We start from the raw sequence: 20,908 nt of genomic DNA, 5'->3' as shown, positions 1-20,908 counted from the left end.
TCTGTCCTTTAGCAGACAAAACAGTCACAATTGTTTTCATGTAATAAATTTTGATGTTGAACATCAAAATAAAAAATCAAATAGAAATTATAGTTAAGACACCCGTGCTGGGGACACGTAAAAAGCACCGTCTGAATGCGGCAGATACTGGCGTCTGTATCGGTGACATATAAAAGCACCAACCGACCGTGGCCGTTTGCCAGCCTGCCCTGGCCCCTGTGCCAGTGGCACGTAAAAAACACCCACTACATTCACGGAGTGGTTGGCGTTAGGAAGGGCATCCAGCTGTAGAAACTCTGCCAGATCAGATTGGAGTCTGGTTTGCCAGACCTCAGTCAAATCGTCCAACCCATGCTAGCATGGAAAGCGGACGTTAAATGATGATGATGATGATTTGGTAGATTAACAGCAATTAAAAATTTTCCATGACTAAGTTTCTGATGAGGTAGATTACGATGATAATACTTTCTAGATCGTTTAGATTACGATTACATACGAATTTGTTGTCACAATTTTTTTCGGAGAAGTTGGAGTCCAGAAGAATTTCGGGTAAATTTTGATATTTTCATAAAGACAAACAAAAAAACTCAGATTTTTTGCATGGAATCAAGTACCGTTTACCCAAATATATATTTTTTTTTCAGTGGATACTGATGATGATGATATATATATACACACACATATATATATATGTGTGTGTGTGTGCATATGTACACGTATAAAGCACACAGCATAAACTGTGAACAGGTTAGCATTAGGAGAATACACCCAAAGAAACCCAAACGAATTAGACTGGAACCTAGTGCAGCATCATGGTTTGCCAGCTCATGTCACACTGTGCCACCCATGCCAGTAAAAAAAAAAATTTCACTAAAGGATGATGATGATAAGAGCGACAATGATGAAAACACATAGACAAAATCAACTTCAGTGTAACCTTTTATTCATTATTCCCATTTCTTTATTCTCTCAAAACAAATTGCTCAAAAATCCAGAGCAATCATCTTCAGAAATCAAAGGCATTGTTGATATACTTCCATATATATACATGACATTCATGAATTTGATGTTGACATTATTGAAATTGAAGTCGATAACATCATATTTGAAGAGATAAAAATAGCCCTGCCTTTCAGCAGAAAAAAATAGCCATAATTGTTGTAATAAAGATTAATACTGAATGGTTGCACTTTTGTGTGAATACTCACATGTGTACATAAATGGCGTTTTTTAGAGAATGATTTACTATAGATATCACAATGATATGGTTTCTGTCCTGCACTGGTGTTTAGTTAGGACACTTCTTCCAGAGAATGATTTACCACATATATCGCAATATGGTTTCTATCTTGTATGAATACGTTTATGTCTAGTCAAATCACTATTATAAGAAAATGATTTGCCACAGATATCACAATGAAATGGCTTCTCTCCTGTATGAATACGCTTATGTTTAGTCAAGTCACCATTAAACGAAAATGACTTACCACAGATATCACAATGAAATGGCTTCTCTCCTGTATGAATACGCTTATGTTTAGTCAATGCACTATTACAAGAAAATGATTTACCACAGATATCACAACGATATGGTTTTTCCCCAGTATGAATACGTTTATGTTTTATGATACCACTATTACAAGAAAATGATTTACCACAGGTATCGCAATGATATGGCTTCTCTCCTGTATGAACACGTTTATGTTTAGTCAAGTCACTCTTACAAGAAAATGATTTACCACAGATATCACAACGATATGGCTTCTCTCCTGAATGAACACGTTTGTGTGCTGTTAAGGTACCATTGTGAGAAAATGATTTGCCACAGATATCACAACGATATGGCTTCTCTCCTGTATGAATACGCTTATGTTTAGTCAATTCACCAGGACACGAAAATGATCTGCCACAGATATCACAACGATATGGCTTCTCTCCAGTATGAATACGCTTATGTTTAGTCAAATCACCATTACACGAAAATGATCTGCCACAGACATCACAACGATATGGCTTCTCTCCTGTATGAATACGTTTGTGAATGGTCAAGTTACTTTTTCCAGAGTATGATTTACCACAGATATCACAACGATATAGCTTCTCTCCTGTATGAACACGTTTATGGATAGTCAAGTTACCATTAGAAGAAAATGATTTGCCACAGATATCACAACGATATGGCTTCTCTCCTGTATGAACACGTTTATGGAGAGTCAAGCCACTATTACAAGAAAATGATTTACCACAGATATCACAACAATATGGTTTCTCTCTTGTATCAGAGTTTTTAGGTTCAGTTAAATTATTCATTATGACAGGATAATTTGTCATATATATCACAATAATATTGTTTTTTTCCTTTCTATGAATATATTTGTGTCCATTTGCATCACTATTTTCAGGGAATAATTTAATGCTATGTTTCTTTCATCTGTGATCTTAGTACCTAAATCAACAGGTGAAAACTGTCAACTCGTTTCTAAAGTTATCCAAACTGGTAAAGCAATCACCTCCTCTACATTCCAGACAGTGAAGACAAGAAATATATTTCGCTGTTGTTTGTCATAGATTATATTTATATAAAAACGTTGATGTATGGATGAAGGCTCCTTATAAATATATCGTCTTCCTTTAGTTGATGAAAGTTGATAAAAATATCAAAGGCACATCTGAACGAAGTAATTTCTTTTATGACAACATGATGTGATATTCTGAAATAGAAAAAGAAACAGTAAGATAAAGAGGATAGTTAAGTGACATAGTAATTCAACATTGTAAATATTACAACATGAACACTGTCAGACATTTAATGTCAATGTTTACAGGGGTCAGAGTTCATTGAGGCGTTGAAACATTGGTATACCCACACAAGTTTACTACACACTTCACCTTTACAACCATTCAGAAAAATGTTTGATTTAAGACTTCATGTTGCCCGACCGGAATTCCCTTTTCTGGACCAGCTCACTAACTAGCTAGCCAGCAGTGAAGGTCCCTGTCTTCATGTTGTCTACGATGAGCCCATGGGGAATGCCCTACACATCATTAGGATCTTTTCGTTTTGACCGGCAGATTTTTTAAATAATTTCTTTGTAACTAAACAATTTTAAACTTCCTATAATGGTAGAATGTGTTTATAAAACATCTTTTTCTCTTGGCCTTATTGAGAAAATTCTGTAGTTTGTAACATATTTGTTGTTTAATTTCTTGCATTTCGTCAATTTCAACCAATCACAGACATCTATTGAGGTGAAAACGATTTCTGCCGTAACATTTACTGGCGGTGTCATATGAAAATGTCCCTGATTTTTATGAGAGAAAAGATACCCAGTGGCCATAAACTGAGAGGTCATTCGTAAACAGAGCTGGATAACAAAACCATTCCCTTTTTAGTGTCCACCCATAATTATGACCCTAGTATCGATCTATTGCATTTCAATCCGTTTTAGGGTAAATATGTTACAGACTACAGAATTTTCTCAAGAAAGCCAAGAGAAAAAGATGTTTTATAAACACATTCTACCAGTATACGAAGTTTAAAATTTTTTTAGTTACGTAGAAATTATTTCAAAAATCTGTCGGTCAAAGTGAAATAACATCAAGGTCGCCTTTCATCATTTCCAGGTAGAAAAAATAAGAAGCAATCAAGTACTAGGTTCCATGTAATTCACTTATGCCCTCCCGTTAATTTTCAGGTCAAAAGCACAAATGATTATTATTTTAATTATCAAAAGATTACTATTGTCATCATCATTATTATTTTCTTTACACGGAATGGAATGAAATACAAAGCCAACCTCGGCGGAAAGTCCTGAGTTCAAATACGGATGAGATCGACTTTGTCTTTCATCTCTTTCGGACAAAAAAACGGGACCCATGCAATCGACTTATCGCTCGTATTAAAGATCGCTGACCCTGGGCCACTTTTGAAATCATCATCATCATTACTATTATTTATATAACATTACAGTAAATCTTTATCAACTTACCGTTTTATCAATGCCTCATAAACGACAGGATAACATATATTAATGTGGAATTCTTCAATCGGACTCCTCACATTCTACTAATTAATTACGCTGTTTTATTCTCATTTTACCAATTAATTTCAGTTCTATCACATGTAACAGTCGGTCATTGTATTTTATAAACAACAAATCAACATTTCAGTTTGGAAGTTATTAATTAAGTCGAAGAAATATATTTTCCTAATTTTGTTAGGTTTTCGCTTCGAAAAATAATAATAATAATGTAATTATTTACCTTATTATTATTACCATTACAGCCGTAAAGTAAATCTTCATCAACTTACCGTTTTATCAATGCCTCATTAACAACGGGACAACGTTAATTAATGTAGTATTCTTCAATCGGTTTCTTCTCATTTTACTAATTAATTATGCCACATTACTCTCATTTTATAAATTAATTTCCTTTATATCACATGTAAAAGTCGATCATAGGTTTTCATAAATAACAGATCAACATTTCAGTTTGGAAGTTATTAATTAAGACGAGCAAATATATTTTCCTAATTGTTGTCAGGTTCCCGCTTCGAAAAATAATTACTGTAACATCGAGAGGTTCACAGAATTCTATTATTTACATTATTATTAGTAGTATTATCAACACTATTACAGCCTTAAAGTAAATCTTTGTCAACTTACCGAATTCACAAATAAACAGCGACTCAGTGATCGGTAATTAAGCACCTTAATTAGCTTTTTTGGCCACGTAGTTGATGTGGTGTAGAAGTTGTTTCCCCTGATATAATTGTATTTCCTTAATTCTCCAATAGAGAGCGCTACTGACTCGTTCCGGTTTTTCTTTTTTACTTTGTCCCATTCTGTCAATAACTTCATCTTCAAGTTCTTTTAAAATTCTCACCAGATTATTCTAACAAAGTGTACTTGTATATTCTACCCTAAGACCGTTTCCAGCACACAACTTCATCCCGTCGCAGACCCTGGAAGAAAGAGGCCGTCTTTAACCGGTGACGTCATGTCCCACTTAGGGTCGTTTCCTGTGGCCACGCCCTCTCCTTTCTGGTCATTATTCTTCCACCACGACCCCCTCCTCCTCATCTAAAGATCACTGCACCTCTATTCCATTTTGTAATCAGGAGTAGGAGTGGCTGTGTGGTAAGTAGCTCGCTTGCCAACCACATGGTTCCGGGTTCAGTCCACTGCGTGGCACTTTGGGCAAGCGTCTTCTACTATAGCCTCTACTATACCATTTCTGAATTACCGTTAATCTACCAAATCTTTTATCAATTTACTTCATATCACATGTAACACTCGTCCGTCTTTACTCTGAAAGTTCAAATTCCACCGAGGTTCACTTTGCCTGTCATCCTTTCGAGGTCAATGAAATCAAAAGCAATAAAAAGAACTAGGGTCCAGGCAATAGAATTACGTCTCCCCTCCAAATTACAGGCCCTTATCATTATCTTCATTATTATTTATGGACTCAGAAACGAATTTAAGTGAAATGTCGACTTCGGCAGAAAGTCCTGAGTTTAAATACGGCCGAGGTCGACTTTGCCTTCATCCCTTTCGGGAAATACGAAGTTCCATATATTCTACTCCCCTCGCTCGCACGAAAGATTGCTGGCCTTGGGCCAAAATTTGAAACCATCATCATCATCGCTATTATTAATATAACATTAAAGTAAATCTTATTATCAAGGCCTCATAAACAACAGGACAGCATTAATTAGCGTGGTATTCCTCCACGAATTTTACTAATTAAATATGCCATATTACTTACATTTTACCCGTTAATTTCCTTTATATCACATGTAACAGTCGATCATAGGTTTCCATAAACAACAGATCAACATTTCAGTTTGGAAATTATTAATTAAGACGAGCAAATATAATTTTCCTAATTTTGTTAAGTTTCCGATTCGAAATAATTACTTTACGATCAAGAGGTTCACATAATCCTATTATTACATTATTATTATTATTAGTAGTAGTAGTATATCACCTTCACAGTCTTAAAATAAATCTTTGTCAACTTACCGTATTCAGATACAAACAACGAGTCAGTGATCACTAATTAAGCACCTTAATTAATAATTTACAGGGACCACGTGGTTTGGAGTGTTGTAACAGTTATTTCCCTTTATCTAATTCTCCAATAGATGGCTCCACTGACTGGTTGATTTCGTTTCAGTGTTTTTCTGACAACCACTTCTCAAAATTACACCAGATTATTTTAACAAAGATTACTCACGTAGGATCTTTTCGGTTTGAACGGCAGATTTTTAAAATAATTTCTTTGTAAATAAACACTTTTGAACTTCGTATACTGGTAGAATGTGTTTATAAAACATCTTTTTCTCTTGGCTTTATTGAGAAAAAATTCTATAGTTTGTAAGCTATTTGTTGTTTAATTTCTTGCATTTCGGCAATTTCAACCAATCAATGACGTCTCTTGAGGTGAATCCAATTTGTCCGGATAGTTGTCAGCAACAATTATTTCCAGTGTCATATGCAATTGTCCCTGATATTTATGACATAGTACATATGTTACGTTCGTAAAGCAAAATTTTTTCGAATGCCCTTAAAATATAATTACGGTTTTCCATAATATTTTGTTGCGTAATCCCCTCAATCTTATATAGGACCCTGAGGGGGCTGTGTGGACCTGAGTTGAGAACCACTGATATAAATTGTCAGATCCTTCTCCTACCTAACCGGATGGCCCTTCTCTGCAGACCAACTTAATAGCCACCCACAGAGACATTTCTTTGTGCAGTTCATCTGTTATCGGTGATTGGGAATGTCCCACACACACATTTGGGGGCTTCACCCTACTTTGTCTATGGCCTGTACCATATAACCCCTTCCACCTCCAGCTGCTGCAGTGTCCCCATTTGTACCGGAATATGGCTGTCTGCAGAACAAACTCGAAGACTGCCTCCATGCGGCATATTCGTTGCCTCTCAGCCTTAACACTTTAGCATTTAATTCGGCCATAACCAGCCCAATTATTCCACCTGTTTTATGTTAAAACTGTCTGGATCCAACCTCTCACACCTACCCTACAATGTCATTTTAAAAATATATAGCCACACCATTTAAATTTTGAGGTTGCAAAATAATATGTGATTAATTCAAAACAGTATGAATTAAATAGGCAATAAATTTCACAAAGAAATCTGAATGCTAAAGGGTTAAATTTGATTGAGTGATGGTGCAAAAAGCTGTACTATTGTCCATTAATAGCTCATCTAAAAGCCCCCATTCCAAACACACTGATTGCAGCCCTTCCGCAGCATTACCACCCTGATTTCCCTCCATGACGCCATCCACCCAGGCCCACAATCCACCATTGCAAGGTGTACCTTTCCCCAAGAGTGTGTCGCATCAATGGATAACCTCTTGCTAATCCAACTTTTCAACCCTTTGTTTTACCCTACAGCCCTTTATGAGCTCAAATATCACTGCTTCCCTTTCATTTCTCTCTCCATCTGCCCCATTCTCTACCTGTGTTGTGTTTCTTTCAATTAATTATAAATATAACAAAAATTTAGTAAAATAACTTAGTTATCATTAAGCTAGTGTTAGGAACATAAATTGTGACTAAGGTTTGGTGGAAGATTTCAATTCAAAACTTATGAAAACAAGACATTTATAGTACAGAGCCAGAGGTGGCTTCAGCCAGATTTATATCAATAGGGTTAAAAATATCATGGTGAATTTAACCCTTTTATTACCATATTTCTGTTGAGATGCTCTGTGTTTCTTTAAATTAATTTTAAATATAACACAGAATTTAGTAAAATAACTTAGTTATCGTTAAGCTAGTGTTAGGAACATAAATTGTGACTAAGGATTGGTGGAAGATTTCAATTCAAAACTTGTGAAAACAAGACCTTATACTCATTGCCAGAGCCGGTTTGGTAACAAAAGGGTTAATATAAACTCAGTAAGGCAGAACCTAGTCACTCTCCTGGCGAAATCAGGTCAGTTGAGTCATCTGGGACCATGTTCAGTTTTTTGGAAGTTCTGATTTTTAATTCTTACCTTTATTCACCTGATTAAAACGGTTTTTTTGCAGGATGTTACACCTTTGTTAATCAGTAAAGAATATGTCAGAAACAGCAATACTGGACTAAAGCCCATCTTTGTAATTAATTATTGGAAACTTCCATTCATTCGGATTTCAAGTCTGTAATCCAAGTGGAATGCATGCAGTGAATTTAGTCCAGTATGACTTTGATGACACATTGTGGATTCAGTGAGGTATTTATGGATGTATGCATAACTGGAAGGAGAAATCTGTATTTACTTTAGTAAAAACTAGCATTATGACCCGTCGTTGTCGGGTCATAGTGCTAGTGCATGTATATATGTGTATATATATGTGTGTACAGTTTAACACGTAATACTGAAATAGTGGAGAAGATATGATATTGCTATGGGCTTGCCCTAGGCAAGAAGTTGAACATTTGTTTTACCCATGAAACTACATGGACCCTAAGTAAGGCATGTGTAAAATTAGAATGAAATTAGTTGTGTAGTTCTCAAGTTTTAGGGAAACACACATTCTCAGTTTTGTATATATAGAGATATGTCAGTATATATTGTGGATACACAGGTGCAAAATCCCTGGCCCTCCTTTGGTGATTCACTTTTTAAACAAGGTAGGAGAACTAAGCAGTGATGTTTATAAGTAAAATGTTATTTCCATTCTAAGAATGTCAGTGCCAGATTCGAACTAATTCACCATGTTTTGTCATAGAGAAATGGTGTAAATACACCTAAATCAGATTTACACCATTTGTCTAGAGCCAGAAATTTTACACCATGGAAGTGGATCCAGGCAATGACTTTCCCCAACATGTCAAATCAAACTCTAGAGACTTTATTGATTGCTTCGGCTTATCCTTATACCTAAGGACAGGTCTTCCTCTGCCATGATATCCATCCATTTTTTGGCCGTAAAGAAGAATTTTTTTTAATGAAATCATTTGTCATTTGAAAAACATGTCCTAACCATCTGCACTGAATTCTCATCAACACGCTTTGGATGCTGGACATACCACATATTTTTAAGGTTTTGACATTTGATGTCTTATCTTGCTATTTTGTTGCACAAACAGCACATGTGGAAAGTTTCAAGTTTTTTTATATTTCTCTGTAAAAGGGAGTCCATGCTTCTGCCCCAGACTCAAAATACGAGATTAGTATACACTTATTTTAGTCACCAGACTGTCACTGTGTTCACAAACACACACACACATATCAAATCAAATACATAACCGAGAGAGCTACCACTAGTTTCATGCTATTTTGATACATGAACAGGCATATTTATAAAATACACCATGTATCTTAAGGGCATACAGCCAAAGAAACCAAGCCAAATCTGACTGGAACCTGGAGCAGAACTCTGGCTTGCCAGCACCTGTCACCATCCATGCCTGAATACAAAACGGATGGTAAAGGATGATGATGATGATGATGATAATGAAAACACAACAAAGACAAAATCAATGTCACTTAAAACTTTTATTCGTTATTCCCATTCCTTTATTCTCTCATAACAAATTCCTCAAAAATCCAGCACAATCCCCTTCAGAAACTAAAGTCATCTCTGTGTTGATATATTTAGATATATAAATGATATTGAAGTTGGGTTTCGTTAATATCAAATTGCTAATGATGAAATTAAGGTTGATACGGTCAAACTTGAATAGGAATAAATCTAGTCTTTTAACAGACAAAATATTCATAATTGTTGTCCTGTTGTAATAAATTTTCATATTGATATCGTTACACCTGTGTATGAATATTCACATGAGTATTTAAGTAGCCCTTTTGAGAAACATTTACCACAGATATCACAATGATATGGCTTCTCTCCCGTATGAACGCGCTTGTGATTAGTCAAATGACTGTTTGCAGTGAATGATTTACCACGGATATCACAATGATACGGCTTCTCTCCTGTATGAATACGTCTATGACTAGTTAAACTGCTATTTCGAGAAAACGATTTACCACAGATATCACAATGATATGGCTTCTCTCCTGTATGAATACGTTTATGGATAGTCAAGTCACTATTTCTAGAGAATGATTTGCCACAGATATCACAATGATACGGCTTCTCTCCTGTATGAATACGTCTGTGACTAGTCAAAGTGGTATTATGAGAAAACGATTTACCACAGATATCACAACGATATAGTTTTTCACCAGTATGAATAAATTTGTGACTAGTCAACTGACTATTTGTAAGGAATGATTTACCACAGATATTGCAACAATATGCCTTCTCTCCTGTATGAATACGTCTGTGATTATTTAAAGTAATGTTGTGAGAAAATAATTTACCACAAATTTCACATGCATATGGCTTTTCCTCAGTATGTATACGTTTGTGACTAATCAAATAGTTTTTTGAAGAGAATGATTTACTACAGATATCACAATGGTATGGCTTCTCTCCTGTATGACTACGCCTGTGACTAGGTAAACTGCTCTTTTGGGAAAATGATTTACCACAGATATCACACTGATATGGTTTTTCACCAGTATGAATAAATTTGTGACCAGTCAAATAACTATTTCTAAGGAATGATTTACCACAGATATTACACTGATACGGCTTCTCTCCTGTATGAACGCGCTTGTGATTAGTCAAATGGCTGTTTGCAGAGAATGATTTACCACAGATATTACACTGATATGGTTTTTCACCGCTATGAATATGTCTGTGATTGTTTAAAGTACTGTACTGAGAGAAGGATTTACCACAGATATCACACTGATAAGGTTTTTCCTCAGTGTGAATACGTTTGTGATTAATCAAATGGCTATTTGTAGAGAATGACTTACCACAGATATTACAATGATACGGCTTCTCTCCTGTATGAACGCGCTTGTGATTAGTCAAATGACTGTTTGCAGAGAATGATTTACCACAGATATTACACTGATATGGTTTTTTCCCATTAAAACATTTGTGACTACTCAAATGACTATTTGTAAGGAATGATTTACCACAAATATTACAACGATATGGTTTCTCTCCTGTATGAATACGTCTGTGATTATTTAAAGCACTGATTTGAGAAAATGAATTCCGACAAATTTCACATACAAATGGTTTTTCCTCAGTATGAATACGCGTGTGACTAATCAAAGAGCTATTCGTAGCGAATGATTTACCACAGATATCACACTCGTATGGTTTTTCCCTAGTATGAATACGTCTGTGACAAGTTAAAATGCCATTTTGGGAAAATGATTTACCACAGACATCACAGTGATATGGCTTCTCTCCTGTATGTGTACGTTTATGGACAGTCAAGCCACCATTACAAGAAAATGATTTACCACAGATATCACACTGATAAGGTTTTTCCTCGGTGTGAATACGTTTGTGATTAATCAAATGGCTATTTGTAGAGAATGACTTACCACAGATATTACAATGATACGGCTTGCACTTGTGATTAGTCAACTGACTATTTGTAGAGAATGATTTACCACAGATATCACAATGATATGGCTTCTCTCCTGTATGAATACGTCTGTGTTTAATCAAGACGCTACTTCCAGAAAATGATTTACCACAGATATTACAATGATACGGCTTCTCACCGGTATGAATATATTTGTGTATAGTTAAGTGGCTATTTTGAGAAAATGTTTTACCACAGATATCACAATGATAAGGCTTCTCTCCTGTATGAATACGTTTGTGACTAATCAAATAGCTATTTGAAGAGAATGATTTACCACAGATATTACAATGATACGGCTTCTCTCCTGTATGAATACGTCTGTGACAAGTTAAAGTGCTATTTTCAGAAAATGTTTTACCACAGATATTACAATAATATGGCTTCTCTCCTGTATGAGTACGTTTATGTTTAGTCAAGTCACTACTTCCAGAAAACGATTTACCACAGATATTACAATAAAATGGTTTCTCACCAGTATGAGTACGTTTATGTTTAGGCAAGTCACCTCTTCGAGAAAATGATTTACCACAGATATCACACTGAAACGGTTTTTCTCCTGTATGAATACGTTTGTGACGAGTTAAAGTTCCACTTCTAGAAAATGATTTACCACAGACATCACAGTGATGTGATTTCTCTCCTGTACCAATGCACTTGTGTTTAGCTAAGACTCTTTCTTCACCAAATGATTTACCACAGATATCACAATGATGTGATTTCTCTCCTGTATCAATGCACTTGTGTTTAGCTAAGACTCTTTCTTCACCAAATGATTTACCACAGATATCACAGTGATGTGATTTCTCTCCTGTATCAATGCACTTGTGTTTAGCTAAGACTCTTTCCTCACCAAATGAATTACCACAGATATCACAGTGATATGGCTCTCTTACTTCAGGGTTTTTTCGTTTAGTAAAATCATTCATTACGAGAGAATAATTTTTCAAACATGTCACAATGATAGTGTTTTTTTCATTTCCATGAATATGGTTGTGTTCAGTTGTGTCACTATTTTCAGAGAAAATTCAATGCTACAATTCTTTCATCTGTGATCTTACTGAATATCTAAAACACAAGATGTAAACTGCTAACTCATTTGAAAAGTCATCAACGCTTAATTAATCTGTAAATTGATTATCTCCTCTACATTCCAGACAGTGAAGGCAAAAAAATATTGTTGTTAATTGCATTGTCCAGAAGAAATATTTTCCCATCGTTTGATGAAGATTTTATTCATATAAAGAGGTTGAAGTATTGATGAACGTGCCTTATAAAAATATGGTATTCCTTTGATCCATAAAAGTCAATAAAAATACCAGAGGTACATCTGAATGAAGAAATTTCTTTCATGTTAACATGAAGTGATATTCTGAAATAGAAAAAGAAGCAGTAAGATAAAGAAGAAGAAGAAGCAGAGTAACGCGCTGGGTTCCATTGAATCGACCTACATTCTGCCGCCAAATTTCAGACATTGTGTCTCATTCTTTTCTACTTTAGGCACAAGAACCGGAATTTTTGCGGCGAGAGAGAGTCGATTAAATTGACCCCAGTCAACAACTAGTACTTAATTTATCGACCATGAAAGTACGAAAGGCAAAGTCGCCGTAGGCGGAATTTGAACTCAGAACGTAAATACAGACGAAATACAGTACTAACGTTCCTAATTTCTTTACTGCCCACAAGGGGCTAAACACAGAGGGCACAAACAAGGACAGACAAACGGATTAAGTCGATTATATCGACCACAGTGCACAACTGGTACTTAATTTCTCGACCCCGAAAGGATGAAAGGTTAATATAGGGCGTAACAAATATCAGAAAATCAAAAAAAAAATGTGTGTAATAGGTGTAAAACAACTTCCTATGAACGAATATGAAAAAAAAAATTCGCGCACGCGAAAGGGGGGTGGGGGAGAGGCCTCGGAAAATTCACATCGGGAAGTTCCGAAAGCGTCTGAGGAGCTGACCCGGGCACCAAAACCAAAAAAAAATAGTGTAATATGCGTAAAACAACTTGCTCTAAACGAATATGAAAAAAAAAATGCGCTCTCGAGAAAGAGGGGTGGGGGAGAGGCCTCGGAATATTTATATCGGGAATTTCCGAAAGCGTCTGAACCGGGCACAAAAACAAAAACAGCGTAATAGGTGTAAAACAACTTGCTCTAAACGACTATCATGAAAAAAATGCGCGCTCGCGAAAGGGGGGTGGGGGAGAGGCTTCGGAAATTTCACATCTTCAGTCCACGGCCTTTAAACTAAGAAAAAATAGTGTAATTGGTGTAAAACTACTTGTTCTAAACGATTATCAAGAACACACACTCACACATGAATCATAAACTCCGTATTTCGCAAAAAAAAAAAATATTATTTTATGCACCCGAAACGAACGAAAGTCGAAGTCGACCTCAGCGGAAAGTCCTGAATTCAAAGACGGCCGACGTCAACTTTGCCTTTCATCCCTTTCGGGAAATACTGGGTTCTATGTATTCGACTGGCAAAATCTGAAACGATCATCATCATTACTATTATTAGTATAACCTTAGAAGAAATCCCCGCCAACTTACCGATTAATCAGGGCCTCATAAACAACAGGACAACGTTTATTAATGTGACAGCCTTCATCACATTAACTTTAGTAAAATGATAGTCCTCTAATTTTACAAATTAATTATGCTACATTACTCTGGATTTTACTAATTAATTATACCACAATACTCTCATTTTACTAATTAATTTACTATATATTACAAGTAACAGTTGATAATAGGTTTTCATAAACAACAAATCAACATTTCACTTCGGAAATCATTAATTAAGACGAGCAAATACATTTCCCTATTGTTATGCCTTCCAAATAATTACTGTAACATCGAGAGGGTCACAGAATTCTATAATTTACATTATTATCATTACAGCCTTAAAGAATATCTTTGTCGACTTACCGTAATCAGATATAAAGAGCGAGTCGGTGGTCAGTAATTAAGCACCTTACTTAATAATTTACAGGGAGCACGTGGTTTGGAGTGTTGTAGAAGTTATTTCCCTTTATCTGGTTGTATTTCCTCAATTCTCTCATAGATGACGCTTCCGTATGGAGGGGGTTCGTTGACCCGGGCCTCTGCATTTTTTGTAGGCATTCTGTTTTCTGGATGACCTCTTGTCGTTTATCCGCAGTTACTCACAAGTTCTGTGCTGGTACGGCAATCACCTAATGGTCACCGACTGTACAGAGGTCCAGCATGAGACTTCCAGTAATATCCTTTACCTGTCCTATCACTTTCACTCTCCTTTTGATATTCACAACTTGAAGCTCTGCCGTATTGAACGAATAAATGTAAGTTGTCAGGAACCCGAAACAGAAATATTTGTTTCGCGTGTTGAAGGCTTGTGTAGAACCAGCCACACATTTTGGAAGTGATGATAGCAAGAATATGGTGAACACATCTCTCTCTTTTCTCTATTACTGGTTTCAATCATTTGACTGCGGCCATGCTGGAGCACTCCCTTTAGTCGAGCAACTCGACCCCAGGACTTATTCTTTGTGAGCCCAGTACTTATTCTATGGGTCTCTTTTGCCGAACCGCTAAGTGACGGGGACGTAAACACACGTCTGTTCTCAAGCAATGCTAGAGGGACAAACACAGACACACAAACATACATATATATATACGACAGGCTTCTTTCAGTTTCCGTCTACCAAATCCACTCACAAGGCTTTGGTTGGCCCAAGGCTATAGCAGAAGACACTTGCCCAAGATAACACGCAGTGGGACTGAACCCGGAACCAGGTGGTTGGTTAGCAAGCTACTTACCTATTTCTTTATTACCCACAAGGGGCTAAACATAGAGGGGACAAACAACGACAGACATAGGTATTAAGTCAATTACATCGACCCCAGTGCGTAACTGGTACTTAATTTATCGACCCCGAAAGGATGAAAGGTAAAGTCGACCTCGGACTACTTACCACACAGCCACTCCTGTGCCTATGTGTCACAATACCAAAAACAACACAACTCAGGTTTTTTTCTTTAAGGTTTTCATCTCCTAGACAAACCCCTATAAGCAAGCTGGAGAGCCTAGTCTACTTTATGAGTCAGAATTATACTGATAGTACAGCCTTTTTAAGGAGACCCTCACAACCAAAGACCTGGTTTATATAAGTTTCCCTCTCCTAAATAATATACCTTCACCCAGGTTAAGGAGTCCCATCTACACAAGCCTTAACCCTTTAGTATTTAAACCGGCCAAATCCGGCCAAAATAGCTAATCTGTTTTATGTTCAAACTGACCAGATCCAGGCTCTCACACCTACCCTACAATGTTATTCTACATTAAGTAATTACACCATCAAGATCTTGAAGATATGAGATAATGCATGATTAATTCAAATCAATGGGAATCAATAGGCATTATGTTTGATTGAATAATCTGAATACTAAAGGGTTAAACACTCAAATCATCTGTTTTCTGACATAAATTCCACTAACCCTCTATAGAAATCTGCGGTGGAACTCCTGTTGCTCTCCCTCCAAGTAAAGCCAGAGGTGCCTCAACCTTAATGCGAGTTTTCGCATCTCCAGCCAAGATATGGCCTGGAATATTCTTAATTTACTCACAGATTCAGCCTGATTCCAAAATGGTATGATATGTTGGGCTATGACCTCTAGGAGTAAAGTTGAAAAAGTGTGACACTGATATTTGCATTTATGGTATTAGATATGCATACATACATACACACATGAATATACATATGTACATGTGTATATATACATACATATATATATATCATCATCATCATCATCATTTAGCGTCCGTTTTCCATGCTAGCATGGGTTGGACGGTTCAACTGGGGTCTGTGAAGCCGGAAGGCCGCATCAGACCCAGTCAGATCTGGCAGTGTTTCTACGGCTGGATGCCCTTCCTAACGCCAACCACTCTGTGAGTGTAGTGGGTGCTCTTTACGTGTCACCCGCACAGGTGCCAGACGGAGCTGGCAAACGGATGGTGCTTTTACGTGCCACCAGCATGGGGGGCCAGGCGAGGCTGGCAACGGACACGAACGGATGGTGCTTTTGCGTGCCACCGGCACAGGGGCCAGGCGAGGCTGGCAATGGACGCGAGCGGGTGGTGCTTTTACGTGCCACCGGCACGGGGGCCAGGCAAGGCTGGCAGCGGACACAATGATTGGATGGTTCGCTTAACCACAGCTGCAACTTCCACTCATGTTGATCGGCCTCAATTTTGGTTCTGCTTTCTGATATCTGATTTGATTTGGTTTGATTTTCATTTTCATTTTGATTCTGACTGTTCTCACTGGTCTTGCCGTGTCTTCTCACACACAGCATACTTCCATAGGTCTCGGTCTCTAGTCATTTCCTTGGTGAGACCTAAAGTTCGAAGGTCGTGCTTCACCACCTCGTCCCAGGTTTTCCTGGGTCTACCTCTTCCACAGGTCCCCCTCAACTGCCAGGGTGTGGCACCTTTTCACACACCTATCTTCATCCATTCTCGCCACATGACCATACCAGCACAATCGTCTCTCTTGCACACGAAATTGATGCTTCTTAGGTCCAACTTTTCTCTCAAGGTACTTACACTGTCAATTATGAATACTGACATTACACATCCATCGGAGCATACTAGCTTCATTTCTTGTGAGCTTACGCAAATCCTCAGCAGTCACAGCCCATGTTTCACTGCCATGTAGCATGGCTGTACGTACACATGCATCATACAGTCTGCCTTTTACTTTGAGCGAGAGGCCTTTTGTCACCAGCAGGGGTAAGAGCTCTCTAAACTTTGCCCAGGCTATTCTTACTCTAGCAGTTACACTTTCAGCACACCTGCCCCCGCTACTGACTTGGTCACCTAGGTAGCAGAAGCTATCAACTACTTATAGTTTTTCTCCCTGGAACGTGGTAGAAGTTGGTCTCTGCATATTTTCAGAGTTTATTGCTCCTGAGCATCTGCCACAGATAAAAACTATTTTCCTAGTTAGTCTTCCTTTGACATTACTATATCTCTTGTGTCCATAGCTTACATTTGGTGCATCTTATAGAGTTTCTACCTACGCCTTTTCTACAGATCGAGCAGGGCCATCTACCTGAAGGCATTTGTGATTGGTCTACCTTCCTACTTATTAGGACTTTGGTTTTGGCTAGGTTGATTCTAAGGCCCTTCGATTCTAAACCTTGCTTCCACACCTGAAACTTCTCCTCCAATTCTGATAGAGACTCAGCAATTAGAGCAAGGTCATCAGCATAGAGGAGCTCCCAGGGGCATCCTGTCTTGAATTCCTCCGTTATTGCCTGGAGGACTATGATAAATAGGAGGGGACTAAGGACTGAACCTTGGTGGACCCCAACCTCTACCCTGAATTCTTCACTGTACTCGATGCCCACCCTCACCTTACTAGCAGCATCTCTGTACATGGCTTGTACAGCTCTCACTAACCATTCATCTATCCCTAGTTTCCTCATTGACCACCAGATAAGGGATCAGGGGACCCTGTCGAAGGCTTTCTGCATATCAACAAAAGCCAGGTATAGGGGGTTGTCTTTGGCTAGGTATTTCTCCTGCAGCTGTCTCACCAGGAAGATAGCATCGATAGTACTTTTCCCTGGCACGAACCCAAACTGCATCTCATCTAAGCTAACTCTCTCTCTAATTAGTTGGGCTATAACCCTCTCCGTAACCTTCATTACCTGATCCAGCAGCTTGATACCTCTGTAGTTATTTGTATCTAGGGCGTCACCTTTACCTTTGTAGCAGTTGACTATTATGCTGCTACACCAGTCATTGGGTATGACTCCTTCGTGTATCACCTGGTTAACTATACAGGTGAGTAGGCTATAGCCGACACTACCAGATATTTTGAGCAGCTCTGCAGTAATTCCTGATGGGCCTCGGGCTTTCCCTGTTTCCATGCTTGTAATTGCTTTAACTACTAAGGAACTGTCAACTCGGATTGCTGGTCCCTCTGTTGGGTCAACATTCGGCAGACTCTCTTTATCCCATTCATTTTCTTTATTCAGCAACCTAAATATATATATATATATTCAAACACATAAGAGATGGCCATAATAGGACATCTGACTCACTAGAAAGAGCAGTTAAACTCCAAACCACTAATAGTTGTAATTCTGAAAGGGAAAGAGAAATAAAAACGTTTACCCTATCTTTTCGGGACTATGCATAGTTTCAGCAATTTTATTAGTGGTTTGGAGTTTAACTGCTCTTTCTAGTGAGTCAGATGTCCTATTATGGCCATCCCTTATATGTTTGAATGTATATTACATAGTCTATTGACTATCTATTCTTTCTCACTTGACCGCTGGTAGCGGAGAAATTTTCTGAATTTATTAATTAATGAAAAAAAAAAAAATATATATATATATATAGGCGCAGGAGTGGCTGTGTGGTAAGTAGCTTGCTAACCAACCATATGGTTCCGGGTTCAGTCCCACTGCATGGCACCTTGGGCAAGTGTCTTCTGCTATAGCCCCGGGCCAATCAATGCCTTGTGAGTGGATTTGGTAGACGGAAACTGAAAGAAGCCTGTCGTATATATGTATATATATGTATGTGTGTCTATATGTTTGTGTGTCTGTGTTTGTCCCTCTAGCATTGCTTGACAACCGATGCTGGAGTGTTTTCGTACCCGTCACTTAGCAGTTCGGCAAAAGAGACCGATAGAATAAGTACTGGGCTTACAAAGAATAAGGCCTGGGGTCGAGTTGTTCAACTAAAGGCGGTGCTCCAGCATGGCTGCAGTCAAATGACTGAAACAAGTGAAAGAGTATATATATATATATATATATATATATATATATATATATATACATATGTATGTATATATAAAGCACACAGCATAAACTGTAAATCGTTTACAATTTGGAGAATACATCCGAAGAAACCGAAATAAATAAGACCGGAACCCGGTGTAGAACTATGGCTTGCCACCTCATGTCACAGGTTATTGAAAGGATCACTAAAGGATGAGGATGATAACGGCGACAGTGATGAGAACACAACATAAGCAAAACCAAAGAAGGAGAAGGAGGAGGTGGAGGAGGAGGAGAAGAAGGAGAAGTGGAAGAAGAAGAAGTAGACAAAGAAGAAAAAGGAGGTGGAAAAGGAGGAGGAGGAGGAGGAGAAGAAGAAGTGGAAGAAGAAGAAGTAGACAAAGAAGAAAAAGGAGGGGGAGAAGTTGAAGAGGTGGAACATGAAGAAGAAAAAAAGAGGTGGAAGAGGAGGAGGAGAAGAAAAAGGAGGTGGAAGAGGAGGGGGAGGAGGAGAAGAATTGGAAGAAGAAATAGAAGGAGGTTGAAGAGGAGAAGAAGAAAAAGGAGACGGTGGAAGAGGAGGAGGAGGAGAAGTGGAAGTAGACAAAGAAGAAGAAAAAGGAGGAAGAGGAGGGGGAGAAGAAGTGGAACACAAAGAAGAAAAAAAGGAGGTGGAAGAGGAGGAGAAGAAAAAGGAGGAGGTTGAAGAGGAGAAGGAGGAGGTTGAAGAGAAGAAGGAGGAGGAGAAGAAGACGATGACGACAAATTTCAATTTACCCTTTTATTCATTATCCCTTCTCCCCTGTATGGATAGGCTGGTGTATAGTTAAGACACCTCTTTCAGAGAATGATTTACCACAGACAGCACACTGATGTGGCTTCTCCCCTGTATGAATAGGCTGGTGTATAGTTAAGACACTTCTTTCAGAGAATGATTTACCACAGACAGCACACTGATGTGGCTTCTCCCCTGTATGAATAGGCTGGTGTATAGTTAAGACACCTCTTTCAGAGAATGATTTACCACAGACAGCACACTGATGTGGCTTCTCCCCTGTATGAATAGGCTGGTGTATAGTTAAGACACCTCTTTCAGAGAATGATTTACCACAGACAGCACACTGATGTGGCTTCTCCCCTGTATGAATAGGCTGGTGTATAGTTAAGACACCTCTTTCAGAGAATGATTTACCACAGACAGCACACTGATGTGGCTTCTCCCCTGTATGAATACGCTGATGTCTAGTTAAGACACCTCAAAGGCATTGTTGTGTTGATGTATTTCCATATATACATTCAGGTAGATATTCAAGAATTTGATGTAGATATTGATGAAGATTGAAGTTTATAATATGAAATTTGAAGAGATAAAAAAACCTGCCTCTTAGTAGGAAAAATATTACTAATTGCAGTTGAGTTGTAATAAATTTTAATACTTATACAGTCACACTTGTGTGTGTATACTCATATGTGTATTAAAGTGGGATTTTCGTGAGAATGATTTACCACAGATATCACACTGATGTGGCTTCTCCCCTGTATGAATACGCTGGTGTTTAGTTAAGACACCTCTTTCAGAGAATGATTTGCCACAGATGTTACACTGATATGGTTTCTCCCCTGTGTGAATACG

General features: G+C 37.9%; 1 protein-coding gene across 1 annotated transcript in view; it reads right to left on the bottom strand.

Annotated features, from left to right (window-relative positions):
• Nucleotides 1-926: 926 nt before the first annotated feature.
• Nucleotides 927-20,908, bottom strand: part of LOC115225388 (zinc finger protein 850-like) — a 70,362-nt gene continuing 50,380 nt past the window's right edge. Inside the window, exons 11-14 of the mRNA XM_036514151.1 lie at nt 20,092-20,530; nt 11,471-11,554; nt 9,849-9,976; nt 927-1,322 (exon numbers count right to left, since the gene is read on the bottom strand). Coding sequence (XP_036370044.1) covers nt 1,255-1,322; nt 9,849-9,976; nt 11,471-11,554; nt 20,092-20,530 — 719 coding nt within the window. The 3' untranslated portion in view covers nt 927-1,254. The remainder of the gene's footprint in view (nt 1,323-9,848; nt 9,977-11,470; nt 11,555-20,091; nt 20,531-20,908) is intronic.

Source organism: Octopus sinensis, linkage group LG27 (assembly GCF_006345805.1).
Source record: "Octopus sinensis linkage group LG27, ASM634580v1, whole genome shotgun sequence".
NCBI lineage: Eukaryota > Metazoa > Mollusca > Cephalopoda > Octopoda > Octopodidae > Octopus > Octopus sinensis.
This window is presented reverse-complemented; position numbering and strand designations above follow the sequence as displayed.